The sequence below is a fragment of the Carlito syrichta genome, unplaced genomic scaffold (assembly GCF_000164805.1).
Source record: "Carlito syrichta isolate Samal-C Ts95f unplaced genomic scaffold, Tarsius_syrichta-2.0.1 Scaffold309719, whole genome shotgun sequence".
Classification (NCBI taxonomy): domain Eukaryota; kingdom Metazoa; phylum Chordata; class Mammalia; order Primates; family Tarsiidae; genus Carlito; species Carlito syrichta.
The window spans coordinates 233,425-251,988 of record NW_007253815.1 but is presented as its reverse complement, the minus strand read 5'-3'; the positions used below and the strand labels follow the sequence as shown (position 1 = coordinate 251,988).

At 52.6% G+C, this 18,564-nt stretch overlaps 1 protein-coding gene across 3 annotated transcripts in view; it reads left to right on the top strand.

The window, feature by feature from the left end:
• The window catches only part of GPR161 (G protein-coupled receptor 161), a 43,916-nt gene extending 27,048 nt beyond the window's left edge, over nucleotides 1-16,868 (top strand). For 2 of the 3 annotated variants that reach the window (XM_008067596.1, XM_008067595.2), the window contains 4 exons: nucleotides 6,081-6,805; nucleotides 12,652-12,756; nucleotides 15,388-15,507; nucleotides 16,363-16,868. In XM_008067596.1, coding sequence (XP_008065787.1) covers nucleotides 6,081-6,805; nucleotides 12,652-12,756; nucleotides 15,388-15,507; nucleotides 16,363-16,628 — 1,216 coding nt within the window. In that variant the 3' untranslated portion in view covers nucleotides 16,629-16,868. The remainder of the gene's footprint in view (nucleotides 1-6,080; nucleotides 6,806-12,651; nucleotides 12,757-15,387; nucleotides 15,508-16,362) is intronic. The other variant, XM_021717373.1, reaches the window with a different exon arrangement.
• Nucleotides 16,869-18,564: the final 1,696 nt, after the last annotated feature.

Here is an 18,564-nt window from a genome sequence, read left to right as displayed (position 1 = left end):
GTGGTTTTATGAACTGTTTTTTTTAGTGGATGTTTTCTCCTGTCTACAAATATCTTCAGAGAACATGCTTTTTAGTGGTTATGTGGGATTCTTTCCCGTGAATGCATAGAACTTGTTTTTACAGTCCCCTGTTCCTGGATTAGGTAGTTTCCAACAGCTTATTCTTATCTCCAGCACTCCGAGGAGCATGCGTGTGTGTGGAATTGCTGTTTTCAGTGACAGCAAACTCACTTCCAAGAGACTTGATCCATCAGAGGCAAATTGCCCTTCAGAGAGTTGTACAGATTTGTGCTCTAGCAGCTGATTGTCACTGTCCTACCAGGACTGATTATGTAACTTTTTTTTTTTTTAAGTTTGGAAGTTTGTTGGCATTGGGGAGGAATACAATCTCATTGTTGTTTTAATTTCTGTTGTTTAAAAAAAGCATTAATTTTTGATCATCCCTTCCTGGGTCTGGGGTTCCATGGCACATGGAGCCTGGCCGCAAAGGTGGGAATTGTCTTTAAGGGCCTCTCAGTGCTGTGACATGTGGGTGCTCTGTGAATAGTGCCAGCTGCCTCAGGGGTAGCTCCAGGGTTGTCAGCTGCTGGGACCTGGGGTCTATATAATGGAGAATGATACTTTCTACCAGCATGACAGATCCTCAAGTCATGCCATCAGAACAGATCATCCAAGAGAGGTTTACCCTTTCAGGGCCTTACCTAATGTGGATGTTTGTTGACTGTCAGCTCTAGGAAGGGCCCTGTGCTAAATTCTGGGGGTGCAGGCGACAAGCATGAGCAGGACACAGACCCTGCCCACCCAGGGATTTCAGCTTAGCAGCAGAAGCTGCCCTGTGGGTGTGATGCTAACACCAAAGCAGAAATGACCGCCACAGACAGCCCCACCAGTCTGCTGCAGATGGGCAGGGCAATGAGTGCTTCAGGGAAGAGGCGAGATTTGAGCTAGGACCTAAATGGTGAGTAGGATCGTACATGTTTCTAAGAGGTGGAAAGAGCCCTACCAACTGGAGGAACAGCCTCCGTTAATTTATTTGGTAAGCAGTTATTGAGCACCCACTGTATGCCTTGCACAGTGGTTGGTGCTGGGACACATAGCTGAATAAGATGAAGAAACATGCTGAGAAATTCACAGGGTAGGGGAGGTGGGCACAGGACCATGTCATGTGTATGCCCTGTCAGGACGTCTGAGGTCCTGTGAGAATGAAGAGGAGGGGGCAAGACAGAGCTGGTGGAAGTGCATGGGTGTGTGTGAAGATGTGGTGTCTGACACCACTGGAGCCTGGGGAACGGCTCCTCAGACAGCTTCCTCCCACTAGGACCTTAATCTAGCTCCCCCAGGCCTACAGCCTGGCCCCATGGCTGCCCAGTGACAGAGCCACCGTGGAGAAAGGACTTGTGCCTCACTGGGATGGCGAGTTATCCAGCCTGGGTGTGTCTGCAGAATAGCTCATTTCCCTTTGCAAGCCCAGCAGGACAGATTCACAGTGCCTTGGCCAGGTCTCAATGACTAAAATATATAGATTCTGTTAACTTTGGTGTCTTCAAACATTTTAATGGCAGATGCAACTTATTTTTGATTATTGGTTGTTCATATGGCTTAAAAACCTGCTACCGTCCATAAAAATGATGGTCATTTGACCAGATAGTTATACTTTCCTTCCCTGCTTCTTTAATTTCAGGGAATTCATTTTACCTGATGTCAATAGTTTTGGAGGTTAGGTATTTGTCCTTGAGTTGGAAACCTGAAGATGCAGCTTGTAGGGTGTGTGTATGTGTGAATAAGAGAGAGAGACAGACAGACAGACACAGACATGGAGTGGGGGAGAGGTCGAGAGAGAGAGAAAGAGAGAGAAAGGTCCTGAGGAAGAGGGAGAGGGAGAAAAGAGGGGAGGAGGGAAGGGAAGATTGTAGTAAAAGCTAAACGAGGAGAGAGGGGACTAACAGAATGAGGATGGAGGAGAGAAATGGGACCATATTTAGATAGTGGAAGTGGAGAGCAAGGGCAGGATCGTGACTTTGACTGTGATGTGTTACATGCTTGTTGTGTGCCAGTCACTGCACTGCAGATGCTCTTCACTGACATTTGCCTCGCAAACCCTCACAACAACCCTATTAGCCTCTGTTTTGCAGATGAGCAAAGGGAGGTTTTGAGACCTTAAGAAAATGTGCCTATGGTCACAAGGCTGGGAAGTAACTCCCCCAGATCCGATATGCTCAAGCCCAAACTCTCAATCATGACACAGTACTGCCAAGTCACTGCTGCCAGGCACATCCACCAACTGGTTGGCTTAGCTTGGGGTCTCTCCAGCCCAGCACTGTGAACACTGTGGATCAGATGATTCTCTGTGGGGAGGACCTGTCCTGTGCGACTTAGGTTATACCGCAGCATCCTGGCCTCCACTCACCTGAAGCCAGGAGCACCTTCCCAGCTGTGACAACCCAGGTCTCTCCAGACATTGCAAAATATCTCCAGGGGTTTCCAAGTGAGAACCCCAGCTAAAAAAAATCAGCCAAACTGGTAGGCAGATGAACCAAACGAGTCCGTCTCGTAGCTTCTTGAAAAGACAGCAAAGGCCGAATATAAAAGGAATGGCTGCCTAGAGTGAAATTCTAGGTGTTAGCGTCCCAAACCAGCTGCTGGGAGTGAGGTCCGCTGGGGATGCCACTGGGCCATAAGGAGCTGCGTTGTGTCCCTGTCTATGTCTGTGAGTCTGTAATGGCCACCTCTGGCGTAGCTGTGCAGCAGCCAGAGCCAGCAATGTGGAATAGTTCTTATGGTTTCATTCCACACCATGGGGGGGTGAAACTCCAGGTCTAAAAATAGCTTTTCAGTACATGAAAGTTGAGGGGTGGTGAGACTGAAGACCAGGTGCTTTTTGGAGACTGTGTATGTTAACGTGGCAGTGGGATTGGCTTGGGTTTTGTTCCTGTTTTTAGTGAAGACAACTTGTGAAAACGGGCTACTGTCAAAGTGGTTGGCCTTGTGGCAGAACTGAGCTCCCTAGCTCCCGAGTGTGTCACAGCCTTGCAGGTGTCTATGATGTCACGAGTGCCTCTGGGGTCTGAGGGTTGTGGCTGGGCTTGCATCTAAAATGAGCTGTTAGAGAAAAGGTGGAGCACCTCAGGCAACAGAGATCAGAAAGCAAGGTAAGCCCCTCTCTCCTGGCCTGTGTTCACCCACAGGGGAAAGGGGCTGCTTGTGTTCGTTGTTTCCCTTTGGTCCAGCAACCAGACCTCAGTAAGGCTTCAGCTTAAAAAGGGGCTTGTTTCCAGCTGGACTCAGTGGCTCATGCCTGTAATCCCAGCACTTTGGGAGGCCAAGGTGAGAGGACTGCCCAAGCCCAGGAGTATGTGTCCAGCCTGGACAACATGGCGAGTCCTCGTCTCTACAAAAATAAAAAAAAAATTAGCTGGGCATGGTCTTGCACGCCTGACGTCCCAGCTACTCAGGAGGCTGAGGTGGAAGGATCATCTGCACCCAGGAGGTCGAGGCTGCAGTGAGCCTTGAGTGTGCTACTGTACTCCAGCCTGGGCCACAGAGTGAGACTGACTCAAAAAAAGTTTCACATCTGTGGTTGAGTGCACATCAACCCGTTTCTTCTGGGGAGATGTGGGGATGTTCTATATGTTGATAGACATGTAGATTTGTGCATTTCAATGTACATACATCTTAACTCCCCCCAAACTCCCTAAAAACAAAGGATGTGTCTGTACATGGGGAGGGCTGTGGCCCGTGGGGCTTTTCTGACTCTAGGAGCCTGACTTGTGAGAAACCAGTACCAGCCCTATGGCCTGTGGTCCCAATGGGCGTCAGGACAGAGCTGGAGAAATCCCTGTGTATCCTGCTGGAGTGGCCTATGTCCACACAAGTGGGCGTGTGACATACACACTATTTGTTAAGACAAAGAAGAAGTTCTGCCATATAGTCACAATAATAACTGGGTGTGAGGAGGGCCAGAAGGATACCTGGCGGAGGATTAATCGTAATCATCTCAATGGCCACCAGAACACATTGGTCCAAGGAGCTGCACCTGTGTGCTTTTTAAAGGGACAGAGAAAAGTAGAAATCTCTGCCTTGTTTATTCTTAAAAGTGAAGGAAGCCTTTCTAGAGCCACCACCCGCCTCCCCCCAGCCCCACCCTAGCAAACCCCCCTCACATTTCATTTGCCAGAATAACGTCACCCAGGTCTGTGTCTCAGTGGGCCACCACATGGGGCTCAGAAGGGCCAGTGTCCCTTGTGGGTTGTGGACATTTGCAAGAGCTCGGGCAGTGTGGGGTAGTGGTCAGGCAGGCAACAGGCTCCACCCCACTGCCGTTGAGAGGCAGGTGCTGTCTAGGCCTTGACGTACTCCACCACATTTGTTCCTGGGAGCAGGCCTGTGACTGGGTTCTAGATGTGGGAAATAAAGCTCTGAGAAGGTGCCCCAGCTCCCCACAGTCACACAGCCAGTAGACATCAGAGTCTCCATCTGTGTTCACGCTTCCAACTCCAAAGGCTGGCATGTCCACCAGGCCGCGTGACTTTGCAAGGTGCAGACCCAGATGGCATGTAAGGCAGAAGTCTACCCCTGGCAATGCATCCTGTAACCCACATCACAGTCACTGCCGCACACCTGGAATGCGCTCTTTCCAAGCTTGATCTTGGCCTGGCGCAAGGCTCCAGCTCGGAGAAGCCCCAGGCTTACCCCTGCCTGAGAAGACTTGACTGTGGGGGCAGCTCCTCCGGGCAGCAGGTGGCAGTTCTGCTGCTGGTGCCCACAGGTGACTCACTGCGGTCCCAGGTGATAGGTGGGTGTCATAACCACAGTCATTTCCCAGTGTCCGGCCTGGTACAGCAGCATCAGTGTGGCCACCATGCCCCTTCTGTATGTTGCCCTTGTAGAAAAGTCCTATTTCCCTTGGATAAGATGGATGGGGAGGTTGGTGGTTTGCTTTCAACCCGTGGTCCAAGTCCTCCCACCCTTTCCAGTTAAAGAGCTGGTCCTTAGCTAGGCCTTCAAGGCCCTGCACACAGGGGTCCCTGCCACCGGCTGGTCTCTCATCTCCTCGCTCCCCCGTGCATGCCACATTACTGCCTGGTTGCACTCTATGCAGCACCCGCATTGAGCCAGTACTCACCCCTCTTCATGCCACCAATGCTAACTTTCTGCCTGGGCTGGTCATGGGCTCATGCTTCTGACCTTTAGATACCTGGGTCTGAAGCGTCACTTCCCCCAGGAGCTGGCACTGATCCTCCAGTCTGGATCAGGGACTCTCCAGGTTGAGTGACAGCCCTCCTGCCCCCCCTACCCCGACAGCACCTGTGACTGGGAACCACCCTGGGCCCTGCACTGCAAGGAATCCCCCTGGCACACGCCGTGGGTCGTGGAGGCAGGTTGCCAGGGTTGGTATCTTGTTTCTCCCACATATTTGGGGTAGGTTATTTAGCCTTTTTCTGCCTTAATGTTCCGTCTATAAATGAGGATAATGACATACCCGCTGCTCACAGTTGTAGGATCCATCATGGACCTCAGCACCCCACACCCTCACACCCTGCTTAGGCATCTGTCTGCCCCGCATCTTCTTACTTGCATGTCCAGGACAGGGCACAGAGCTTGGCACGTAGCCGGTCTTCAGTAAGTGTCCGTGGAGTGAACACCACAGTCTTTAGACATCATTCTGGTTCTTAGTGATCCCTCCAAAAGCTGATGTAAGTCGATAAATGTCAGCAGCAGTGGGACTGATCTGGCCCGGTGCATGGTCCCTCGGGACCCCTGTAGGTGTCTCAAGACTAGCCACATCCCCAGGTCCAAACGGGCTTGGGTGTGGCGACTTGGAAACAGGTCTGTGTGTTCTGCATTCCTGCTGGCGTCTAGCTCTTCCTTGACAAGAGAGTCCTGCAGAGGTGTGAAACAGGGTGCCATCCACAGCTTGTCTGGGGGGAGCCAAGGGAAGGTGCGTCTTCTCGACACATTCACGGTGGCCAGGTTGGACGGACGTTCACAGAGTTCTGTGCAGGGGCGCCACAGGTACCATCCTGCTGTGTTCTTTCTTCCTTCTGACTCCTCTCTCTCTCCTCCCTCTATCCTTTTTCCAGCTATTATGCTGTCCTGTACCCCATGGTGTACCCCATGAAGATCACGGGGAACCGGGCGGTGATGGCGCTCGTCTACATCTGGCTTCACTCCCTCATCGGCTGCCTGCCACCCCTGTTTGGCTGGTCGTCCGTGGAGTTTGACGAGTTCAAGTGGATGTGTGTGGCCGCATGGCACCGGGAGCCCGGCTACACGGCCTTCTGGCAGATCTGGTGTGCCCTGGTCCCCTTTCTGGTCATGTTGGTGTGCTATGGCTTCATCTTCCGTGTGGCCAGGGTCAAGGCACGCAAGGTGCACTGTGGCACGGTGGTCGTTGTGGAGGAGGAGGCCCAGCGGACTGGGAGGAAGAACTCCAGCACCTCTACATCCTCCTCAGGCAGCAGGAAGAACACCTTCCAGGGTGTGGTCTACTCAGCCAACCAGTGCAAAGCCCTTATCACCATCCTGGTGGTCATTGGTGCCTTCATGGTCACCTGGGGCCCCTACATGGTTGTCATCACCTCTGAGGCCCTCTGGGGGAAGAACTACATCTCCCCAAGCCTGGAGACCTGGGCCACATGGCTGTCCTTCACCAGCGCCATCTGCCACCCGCTGATCTATGGACTCTGGAACAAGACGGTTCGCAAGGAACTGCTGGGCATGTGCTTTGGGGACCGGTATTACCGAGAGCCTTTTGTGCAGCGACAGAGAACATCTAGGCTCTTCAGCATCTCCAACAGGATCACAGGTAACTTGGGAACATGTCAGGAAGGCATGCCCAATTGAGGCAGATGGAGCCTGTGCCCCTTTGAGCCACGCTGGCCTGTGTGGGTGAGTTCTCAGCTGCCTGTGGCCTCAGGGGCCAAAGCACAGATCTCTTCGGGGAACAGCCCCTCCCCAGGCTCTAAGGTGACCTCCAGGTAGCTCCCCATCACACAGCAACCAGAGGCTGTGCTGACATAGAGGCCAGCTTGGAGGTGTCAGTGCCATCCTCAGCCCTCCACTGGCATACCGCCTCTAATGACTGGTCCAGAGCATGCAGACAGTCCCCCACCTTTGATGGGAGGCACAGGAAGGGCTCTCACCAGGGGACAGATTTTTTTAAACCTTTTTATTTTGAATTAATTTTAGATTTACAGAAGAGCTAGAGAAACAGTACAGAGCACCAGGCACCCAGTTTCCTCTAGTGTTGGCATCTTGCAGGGCAGGAGCATGATGATCAGACCTCAGACATTCCTGGGCAGTGCTGCTGGCCACAGACGTGGCTCAGAGTCCACCCATCTTTCCATCAGTGTCCCTTTTCTGTCCCAGGATCCAGCTCAGGATGCCACACTGATAGTTGTCACACCTCCTTTTATCTTCCTTAGTCTTTGACCGTTCTTCATCCTTCCCTTGTCTTCTTTGACACTGAACTTCTGTGGAATACTTACAGGTGTTCTGTGGAGGGTCCTTCGATCTGTGATTATCTGATGCCTTTTTGAGATTAGAATGAGGTTGTACTTTTTTTGGCAAGAGTGCCACCAGGTGATGTGACTTTTTTTAGTATAAAGATGTGGGGTACAATTCAGGGTTCGGTATACAAACATTGATTATGCAGGTACCCTTGTTGATGAGGTGTTTTGGTTTGTTTGTTTGTTTGTTTATTATAAACATACGCATCATGTCAGCGCATGTGGGTCTTATACCTTGTTACTAGTCACATTTCCCCTGATCCCTCGGTTACAGTGGAGTCTGTCAGTGTTCTCCACTGGAAAGTCACTGGTTTTTCCATAGTACTTATTTTTAATTTTTTTAGGGAGACAGGGTCTCACTCTGTCACCCAGGCTGGAGTGCAGTGGCATCGTCATAGCTCGCTACAGCCTCAACCTCCTGGGCTCAAGTGATCCTTCCACCTCAGCCTCCCCAGTAGCTGGGACTACAGATGTATGCCACCATACTTGGCTAATTTTTAATTCGTTTTTGTAGAGATGAGGTCTTGCTATGTTGCTCAGGCTGGTCTCAAACTCCTGGGCTCAAGCAATCCTCCTTCCTTAGCTGCTCAGAGTGCTGGGATTACAGGCATGAGACATTGCGCCTGGCCTGTAGTACTTATTAAATATAACGGAGGGGGTATTTGAGACAGTGCAAATCCCTGTGTCCCCTCTGGCCGTCACCTGCTGTTTTGGCACGGTTGGTGGATCTTGCCAGTGGCAATTATTCCCGTATTCTGAGGGGAAGTAGCTGTGTTTTTAGGACCAGGTTTGAGGGAGACTGTCACCTGGCCAAACTGTTGAAGAGCGATTTCGAGGGCACTCAGTGGAGGCTGCAGTTCCGATCTCTTGCCGGGTGACTTTGAGCGAGTCTTCAAAGCACTCTGGCTAGGTTTTCCTCTTCATGAAGTAGTGTCTTCTGCCTTCCTCTTGAGGGTGATGAACACTCACTGGCGGTGATGACGGGAGGTCTTTCCCACGTGGCAATGAGACACACCTGCATCACTGGCTGACTTTGTGGATTGATGGACTGCTGTTTCTTGGGAGAGGAAGGAAGTCTGGGACTTTTTATTTTGACAATAGGAGGAAAAAAATCTTTTTGTCCCAGTATTTTCACCACTGATAGGCCTGCCCCTGCCAGTTGCAAGCCCACATTTCCACATGGGACTTGAGAGCCAGAATAGTCAGTGTTGGGCTTCATTCTACTCATTAGCATATTTGTTCAGGTTTTGTAAAGTCATTGGTTTCCTAGGTGAAAAATAACAGATGTTATCTATTCCAATGAAGTTTAAGAATGTGGCTCACACCTGTAATCCCAGCACTTTGGGAGGCAGAGGCAAGGCAAGAGGACTGCCTGAGTCCAGGGGTTCGAGACCAGCCCAGGCAACTTGGCAAGACCTCAACTCTACAATAAATCAAAAAATTAGCCAGGTGTGCTGGCGCACACATGTAGTTCCAGCTTCTTGGGAGGCTGAGGCAGAGAGATCACCTGAGTCCAGCAGGTTGAGGCTGCAGTGGCCTCTAGGGTACAGAGTGAGACTCCAATGAGGAAAGAAAGAAAAACACGAGGAAAGAGAATGGAGGAGGAGAGGGTCGATAGAAAAGCAAAAAGAAACATCTGCTTTCAGGCCAAGATTTTTTCATGTGAGTCCCTTGTGATTATCCTGGAAGACTTGATAATGCTGCAAGGCCTGATGACAAACACCAGCTGTGGCTAGGTTGGCACATCTGAGGCTGTGGCGACCTCGTCCTCGCTCACGGAAAGCAGTCTTGTGGGATGCCTTTGGGTTGAAGGGCCTGTGGGATGGTGGGTTCTGAGTCGTTGGCCTTCCCCGGGAACGGAAGCTGGGAAGGTCCTGATCCCGGGAGGAAACTGGCACCATCAGCAGGCATCCGGGAAATGAAGCAGAGTGCAGTGCTTCAGCCCAGCCACCCACCCTGTGCTGTCCATGCCGGGAATGCCACAGCCTTTCTGATTGAGAGGGAGAGCCCTGGCCTCCACCTCCTGTCCACAGTCCCTCTTCTGAGCCAGAGCTGCCAGACCCTGCCTGATGCCCTCTGTGGCCACGGCTTTGTCATCTGCAGCCCATTCTGAAGTCCCAGTCATTCCTGCCACTGGCTCACCCTAGTGTTAGTGCAGGTTAAGAAGGATGGCCACAGTAGTGGGACTCTGCCTGGGCAAGGGGGGTACACCTCATCAACAAGGGTGCCTGCATAATGAACATTTGTATACCTAACCCTGAATTGTGCCCCACATCTTTAAAATAAAAAATTAAAAGTTAAAAAAAAAGAAGGATGGTCACGTCTGTTCCAGAGCCAGCGAGAGGTAACCCGGAGGCTCTGTCTTGGTTTTGTTTCTCTCTGTTTGTATGGGCACCTGGAAAGTTTTAACCAAAGGAATCAGTAAATGGAACCGCACACTTTCCTGAAACAGCATGTATGAGCAAAGGCAGAAGCAGAATTCCACATATCTCTGGGCTTTCCAGCTGGCTCAGCTGTCTGAGTTTCATGAGCACTTGACAGTGTTGCCTTCAACATAGCAGATTTTGATCGTGATCAATGGATTTGGGCTTTCTCATTCTGTTTGCCCCAAACTGGAGAAATGCAAAAGCTTAGGCTTTCCCTAGGTGCCAGCTACAGTGAGGACATAAACTCCTTCTGTATGTGAGGTCTCAGCAGCTTCCCACAGGGAGGGCTCACTCAGGAACTCAGATCTCTGGGCTTCCTGGAGCTTGCAGGCAGGGCCACCTTATGGGGATAGGTCAGCCCTGGAGTGGACATGACAGGTGAGCTAAATGCCAACTCGAGTCTTAGGATGCTGGGGCACAAATCCAGAGCTGAGAGTGGCAGTGGTGATTGCAGTCGCAAGGTGGCTTCTGGAGAAAAGACAGGCAGCACCTTCACTGGCAGATCCAGGTCCCCATGCCAGCCAGGGAGAGTCCCCGGGCCGTGCGGAGCCTGCCTCTCCAAACACCCCCCTCCCTGGGTGCTAATGCAAGAAGCTCCTGCACCAGGGACAGAACCTTTCCAGATAGTCTCCTGGGAAAACGAAGACTTGGACTCATACCTGCCAAGGGAAAGTGCCTCGGGCCAGGTCCTTCTCCAAGAGGGAGGGCTTGGAGGGTGGGAGGCTGGCCCTGGAGCCTTGGAAGTTTCCTCTTGCTTTTCTCAGTTTCTCTTCTGGTGGCCCCTAGAGTTCTTCTGGTGGCTGCAGAGTGCCTGCTTTATCCCAGCACCTCACCCCTGCTCTTCCAGCTCTCAGAGGCCCTTCACTTTACCTACCGTGTACTTCTGGGAAGCCTCAAACCTGATCCTGGGGCCTGTACCTTCATGCTTTTTTTATTTTTTTGAGGTTGGATCTTGGATCTGGTCCAGCTCGGTAGATATGTTGTTGTTTCCTGTGAAAAGTCTCCATTCTTCACTGGCAAATGCTGGATAAACAGAATAGCGAGACGACACCTGGCTGCCCTGTTTCCAGACCTTCTGGCTGGGCCACACTGACCTGGCTCCAGTGATTTCTCCCACCAGGGGAGACCATGACACGTTCTTGGCCTTCACCGCAGCCTCAGAGATGGCGTCCAAACCCCACTGTGGCTTCAGCCGTCACAGCTGGCAGGGGATGTCCCGGCAGGCACCACTCCTCAAGCCAGGCTTCACGTGGGACAGTTGTGTTCCCAGGCCCAGACCCTACTGTGGGGAAGGTCACATGCCGGAGAGAGGCTTGGGATCATCTTTGGTCTCAGCCCCTACACCAACCCTTGCAAATGTGGGATTCCCAAAAGCGGTTATAGGGACATTCTGAAAGAAGCTTGCTGTGGTCGCCCTTCCTTGCCTCCCCGTGTTCTCCTGGGCTCCAGGGAAGATTATGTGGTATCGCTGTATTTTAGGATGAAGTTGAAGAATGCAAACTCCTGTCAGTGGGTGGATTGTTAGTGAATTCAAGACTGTCCTTCACCAGAGAGCATCCTGTCTACTGGGCAGCGGGTCTTCCTTGTGAGACCCGAGGACTTGACTTTTTGTTCCGTATGTTCAGTTTCTAAGCGCTTTCTGTTATCTCCATGTTCCCTTTTTTATACTCCAACTCTTTTGTATGGAGTCGTTATTTTCTTAACTTTCTGAGGACACCCAGTTACAATTCTTGTGCCCCCTGCATTGTCTCCTTTGAGGTTCATTTTTCTTTTCTTTCTTTTTTCCCCCGTCTCCGTCTTTCATGCCAGTGCCCTGCCCTGGACGTCCCGTGACCTTTGGGCCACCCTTTGCCTTTCACTGGAAGCTGTAGGGAAGCCCTGCTGGGGCAGGCTGGCTTTTTGGCGGGGGTGTCCAGCAGGGCTATTCACAGGCCCCACCCTCAGTGCCTGCATGTCTTTCTCTTGGGTTGGGTTTTCCTGGGGAAGAGGTCTCCAGTACCCAGGCCAGGTCGAGTGGGATAAGGGGTCAGGGTCTCATGATGAAAGACATAGATTCTCCCTGTCCCCTCCATTGCTGCTGTCACTCTGCCTCAGCTGTGCCTGTGGTTCATCCTCTCTGCTCCCTCCCAGTCCTGGGGAGGAGCGGCAGAAGGGCCCAGTGGCTTCCCATGGGGACTCCTGTCTCCTGGGCCCACACTTCCTGAGCTCTCGGGCCTGGGTGAAAACCCCCCTGCCCCAGCACTCCCTACTGCCAGCCTGTCCTCTTCCCTGGGTCAGTTCGTCATCCTTACCCATCTGCTGTCCAAGTCCAAAAATTCTCTCTCTTTTGGGGGCTTAAGCCTTTTTTAAAACCCCCCTTTTGGTTTTCTAGTAGGATTTCAGGAGGTGAACGTGGGGGTTAGATCCTCCATCTTTAACTGGGAGATCTTCTCCCGAGACCATCCCTTCAGGTTTTCTCTGCCGGTGGCCTTGTTGGTGTTTGACAGTCAGGATAGTTTCCCTCTGGGGCAGCCCAGGAGTTCTGACATGGCTAGCCAGTAGGAGGGGCAGTGGGAAGGAGCAGCTGAGGTGCGAGGGAGAACAGGAGGGTGAGAGGGCGGGAGGGCAGGAGGCGGGTCTGTGGGGAAACTGAGGCAGGAGGACTGATGGCATCTGAGAGCAGGCCCCAGCCTGCCTCATCGGGTGCGATCACTCCATCAATGTCCTTTGCCTTTCAGACTTGGGCCTGTCCCCACACCTCACGGCGCTCATGGCAGGCGGACAGCCCCTGGGGCACAGCAGCAGCACCGGGGACACTGGCTTCAGCTGCTCTCAGGACTCAGGTAACCTGCGTGCTTTCTAAGTCCCGCACCTACTGTTTCCTGATGCAGGTACAAGAGCTGGTGGAGGGGAATTTCCCACGGCAGGTGAGGGGTGAGAATCACAGGTCTGGGTTTCCAGTTACAGCTTTCACTTTTCAGCTTTTTTGTGCCTCCATTTCCCCCTCTGTAAAATGGGGATCTCAGTTCTCAACCTCTGTGCCACGCAGTGTTATTGTGAGTGGAAAGAGCATGAAAGCCAATTCAAAGTTAAATGCAAAATGTCAGTGGGGTGTTATCTAAGTGTAATGACCACTGGCCAGGACAGGTCTAGTCAACCTGCCGGGTCTTCAGTCTCCAGGTGGCTTTTCATGAGCTCTGTTATTTTAGGCAAGCTGTACCATCTCCTCCCCAGCCCTCGAGTGTGCCCGTCTGTGAAATGGAGATACTCATGCCTCTGGCAGGGCAGCTATGAGAATCCTGTGGCCTCATAAGTGTGAGGGCTCATCTCGGTTCCTGGCCCAGAGGAGGCCTCCTGCAAAGTCAGCTGGCCTTGTCATCCCCACTCCGCATCCGTCCACTTTGAGATGAGACTCATTTCCCTGAAGAAACGTGCCCACACATCCTCCAGCAGTCCTCCCTTGAGTCTCTGCCACAGGATCTTGGAACTCAGGGCTGCTTCTCCCTCTGAGAGGTCGGCATCATGGCAGCAGGGCTTGTTCCTGGGAGGCTGAGGGTACGACGTCCTGTGCCTGCAGTACACTGTCTAGGACTGCACAAGGCCCTGGGTGGGGGTGTTCGGGCAGAGGAGGGGTGTCACTGTCAGGCAGACCTGCAGCTCCACATTGCTGGAGAAGCAAGGTACCCTGCCACCTGGGCATTGGTGATGCTCTGGGCAAGAAGGGAATGCTGCTGGGGCCTGGAGCATGAAGCAGGCACCTGGGCGGTGGGCATGTTGCTCTGAGCTCCACTGTCTCTTTGTGGCTGGGAGCTTTTGAAAAATCATCTCTGCCTTCACCTGGGTTTCCTGTCCCCTGAGGGCACTGGATGGGGGCTGCCCCTCCTGTGTCATGCAGTTCTGGGGGTGGACTTGGGGCTAGTACTGAGACCAGGCCCTCTGTCATGGAGAATCTTCCCTCAGAGTTTCTCACCTGGCCACCTGGAGGGCCACGTGTCACACAGAGTCACAGGGTGAAGCTCTGGTCACACCATCCCCTCTGGACCCGGGTCCCTCATGTGATTGGACGTGGAGGAGGGTCTCTGTGACTCCTCAGGACATCCCTATTCTCAGACAACTGACAGATCAACTGACAGGCCAGTCATTCATTTGTTCAACACATACTTACTTGCTGAGCTCCACCTTGGCTAGACCCTGCGCCAGGTCCTGGGGCACCATAGGGACCTGCCCTTGTGGTGACTTAAGTTCTGCAGGGAAGGCAGACATCTCCTAAGAGATTATGCACCTCAGTGAAAGTTACACTTGACATGGGTGAATTGTGTGATGGGGAACTGGATCTCATAAAACACCTAAGAAAGGGGATGGCCATGGTGAGCTGTGACGGGCAGGGGCCAGCATGGCAGGCACTCGTGGGCTGCTGTGGGTGGAGTTGCAGAGGCCGTGCTGAGGAGCTCATGTCGCAGCCGGAAACATAAAGTGGAGGCCAGGCACAGGGAGTGAGGGAGGCTGCCATAGGCAGGAGGAGGAGGATGGGTTGTGGGGTGCACAGGCCTGAGTGTGCGTCCCTGCCGTCTACTGGCCATGTCCTCACTGGTAAGGCCACATGGATTTACTCCGCCGTGTGCTGGGCCCTGTGCTAGGTGCCTGCGTGGCTCATTCTTCATCCTCACAAGCCCATGAGCCAGACTCATGATGACCCCCATTCTCAGATGTGGAAAGTACGGAGGTGTTCACTAACCTGCGGACATAGGCTGCCCAACGTGAGCCTGTGTGCTCAGCCACCATGTCCTCACGCCTGCTCAGGCTGCTCCCTGTGCCTCCGCAGGGTGCTCTGAATGGGGTGCGAGGGTCCAGGGTCCTTTTCTTCCTTCTTTGCTGAGCACCAAGGCCCAGTACATCGAAAGCTGACCCCGACATTGGCCCCAGCGGCGTGACCTCTTGTCCCTGCCTCTGTCCCTATCTCCCACACCACCACCTGCTATGCCCAGCCTTCTCTCTTGACACCTCCCTGTCTCTGCCCTTATTCCCCCACTTTCTAGAGGTCTATTTTTCCATCCTTTTTTGATTCCCAAAGAAGCTTACATTTACAACCTTTAAATGCTTACTGAGCACAACATATGTTAACCGCAGTGACAGAAATTCAGACTGCAAGAACCACTCAGAACACCAAGTTCCTCTTAACAGGACCCTCCCCTCCCTCAATCCCTCCCCTTGCCTCCATACCCGGCCTGGCCTACGTGATGCTCCTGGGTCATGTCAGTTGTGGTATATAACTCAACACTCTGGGTAGCACTGCTATGGTCTGCAAACTCCCTAACCAGGATGGCAGGTGACATGTTTCTCCGGCAAGAGCTGCAGGACAGTTGTACACTTGCCTGTGGATTTGGATGAGCAGGAAAGGGGGGTGTGCAGGGGGTGAGGGGGAGATGGACTCACCTTGGATGGTGAGTCACACATGCAGTCACCCTTCGTTTCAGGGACGGATGTGATGCTGCTTGAGGACTACACATCTGATGACAACCCTGTCTCCCACTGCACTTGCCCGCCCAAGAGAAGGAGCTCAGTGACGTTCGAGGATGAGGTGGAACAAATCAAAGGTTGGTTTCTGTGACACGGGGGAAGGGAAAGAGTCTCAGGACAGCCCCTTGCTCAGCCCCACCTCTACCCCAGAACATACCAGGGCTCTGTCTGTCCACCCTCCTCATTCTCAGCCCTGAGCCTTCAGGCACCCCAGTTCTCAGACCCCGCTGCATCAAAGGCAGGGCAGACATGGTTGTCAGACCCCATAGTACATATGTACGCACGTGCACGCACACACACACACGCACACACACGTGCCACATGCAGCCCAGATTCTGGTCCACATCTTCTTCATTGGATAAGGCAGTTGCCAAACCCACCATAGTTTCTTTCCTATTGGGTGATGCGTGGTTATGAATCTGACCCTCCCCTCACGCCTCTGTTTCCTCCTGTAGAAGATGAAATAACGGCTCTATGAGTGCATCTCTTTACCAGAGGTAGAAGCTGCCACCTTGCTTGTCCATTGCCTCCCCTAAAGTGGACGATGGCACCTCAGCTACTCGGGATGGCTCTCATCTGCAAGGGAGAATCACTTGAGGCCAGGAGTTCACGACCAACCTGGGCAACATAGTGAGACTGCCATCTCAAAGTAAAAATTTTGGTTAGCGCCAATAGAAAGTATCAAGCCTTTTGTATGAGCTAGACCCAGGCTAAGCGTCTTAGAAAGAATTAACTCATTTAATTATCACAGTAATCCTATTAAGTAAGATGAGGAAACTGAGGGTAGATTAAATGTATATAACCTTTCTAAGAAGGTAAGAAGTTGGGAGTCAAGTTTTTGGCCTAGGGAATCTAACTTTGAAACCCCATGGCCCCAGACAGTCTCTGGGCTTGGTTCCTAGGATAACCTTTTTTTCTCCCTTCTCCCTCAGAAGCCGCCAAGAACTCTGTCCTCCATGTGAAGGCAGAAGTACACAAGTCCTTGGATAGTTACGCAGCCAGCTTGGCCAAAGCCATCGAGGCTGAAGCCAAAATCAACTTATTTGGAGAGGAGGCCTTGCCAGGGGTCTTGTTTGCCGCTCGGACTATCCCGGGGGCTGGCTTCGGGGGCCGCCGAGGCAGCAGAACTCTTGCAAGCCAGAGGCTCCAGCTGCAGAGCATTGAAGAAGGGGACATTTTAGCTGCGGAGCAGAGGTGAGTGCCCCAGGGTGGCCTGGGGCTGGAGCCAGAGGGGCTGGCTCATGCAGGGAGCCTGGTCTCACCTATGCTGGCCTGTGCTGCCCAGGGAGCATGCCCTGTGTGTATGGGCCTGGTGTGGGGAAGGAGCAGCATCTGGTGTGCGGCCATCGGAAGGCCTGGAAGTCACGTTTGCAGCTTCAGTGTCTGCTGTGAGACCATATAAGGGCGGCTTCAGTGATGGGACCAGAAGCATCTAAAGAAAAGAAAGAAAAAAAAAAGCAGATGGAGGTGTGGCCGTGACTTTCTGGGAGAAGGACTAGAGACCATAGCTTGGAAGGAAACCGCCGTGTGTGCCGACTCTTCACCACCAGCATCCTGGAACCCAGCCATGCACTGTCCCGGGTCTCAGGAGGCCAGCCCTTCCTGCACACTTGGAGGATGGCGGCACTTCTTCCTGACGAAGCAGGATCATCCCTGGGCCTTCTACGTGGTTGGTCCAGGCTGTGCAGGGCCAGCAGTTCTAGACTAAAGGGTGGGCAGAGAGAGCACCCAGCAGCAGCCCCTTGGCTCGCCTCCTTCCACCTGTCCTGCTTGTGGCGTGGCCTTCAGTGGCGCCACCTGTTGGTGCCTGGAGGGGCAGCCACAGGCCTCTGAGGAAGGGGTCCTGCCCACTTCCCTATGGACAATTCTTTATTATTTCAGACAAAGGGAGAAACCACTATGAAGGACAGGGGTAAGGGGTAGGCATTAAGTGATTCATTTCCAGAATTTAAAAAATAAATCCATTTGGTGAGGCCACACCACTGTTTTATCAAGACTGGATGGGGCCGTGGTGCTAAGCATAGAGGCCTCTTCACGTGGGAAAGCCTGGTAGAATAGATTCTACATGTGATGTTGAGTGACCAAGCTGGCCTGGGTTCTACAGGGTGAATCCCAAGAGCGAGTTAGGATTATTACAACCCAGAGGCAGGATGAGATAGTATACAGGGAGCCCAGGACCCGGAGTCAGCATACGGGGCTCTGACCCAGCGCTGTCTGTGTGTACATGTTGTTCGGAACAGACATCCTATCACTACTCTAGGGCCTCTGTAAAATGGGCGAGGGGGGTGGGGAGTTGGATAGAATAGTCTCCAAGGTCATTTCCAGCTCTGATCTTGGATGTTCTCTGAATTTGTAACTTAGAAAAACCCCAAAAGTGGACCCATGGTTTGTATAACCATGTGGTTCCTAATAGACATATGAAGTGTGGCCAGGTCTAGCTCCTGTGACCTTGTCTGGCTTGTCCGTGTAGAGTCCTGAATAGAGGGCCAGCAACCAAGATGTATAGGTAGGGGGACAGAGCCACCACCTCAGGGACAGAAGTAGAGGAGCAGGGATGCAATCTGTGTGGCTCGACTTCTCTCCTGTCCCTGAGTTGGAGCAACAGTTGGAGCTGGGCCTTGGAGTTGTTGCTGTGGTGACCTGGGAAGCCATCACATCTCCTGCATCTGCCTGTCAGCGTGGGGGCCTGGATAATCTAAGTTCTGGACTTTCCCTGCCTTGGTCGGCAGCCAGTAGATTCCAAAGAGATTGCACTGTGTCTGCTACTAGGCAGCCATCCTAGGAAATGAATGACCTCTGTTTTCTTTGGGTTCTAGCTAGTCCCTGGTGATGCTCTGTCTTTTTACTGTGTGGCAGAAACCAGTGAATGGCTGGGCCCCCGGTCTGCACTTTATACCTGCCCTTTCCTGAGCCTGGGGTCTTGCTCCCTGTGGTGATGGAATGCAGCAACTATTGCAGGTCATGGGGTATAGGTCACTGGCCTGGCTTCAGACTGGGAAGGAGCAGGGGAGGCTCACCTGAGGACATGTGCAGTCACACAGACTTTGCTCATACTGCTGGGTGGTATTCCCAAGTCTGAGGGCAGTTCATATTTTCTGCATATACTCTGAACATACTTTTTTTTTTTCGGGACC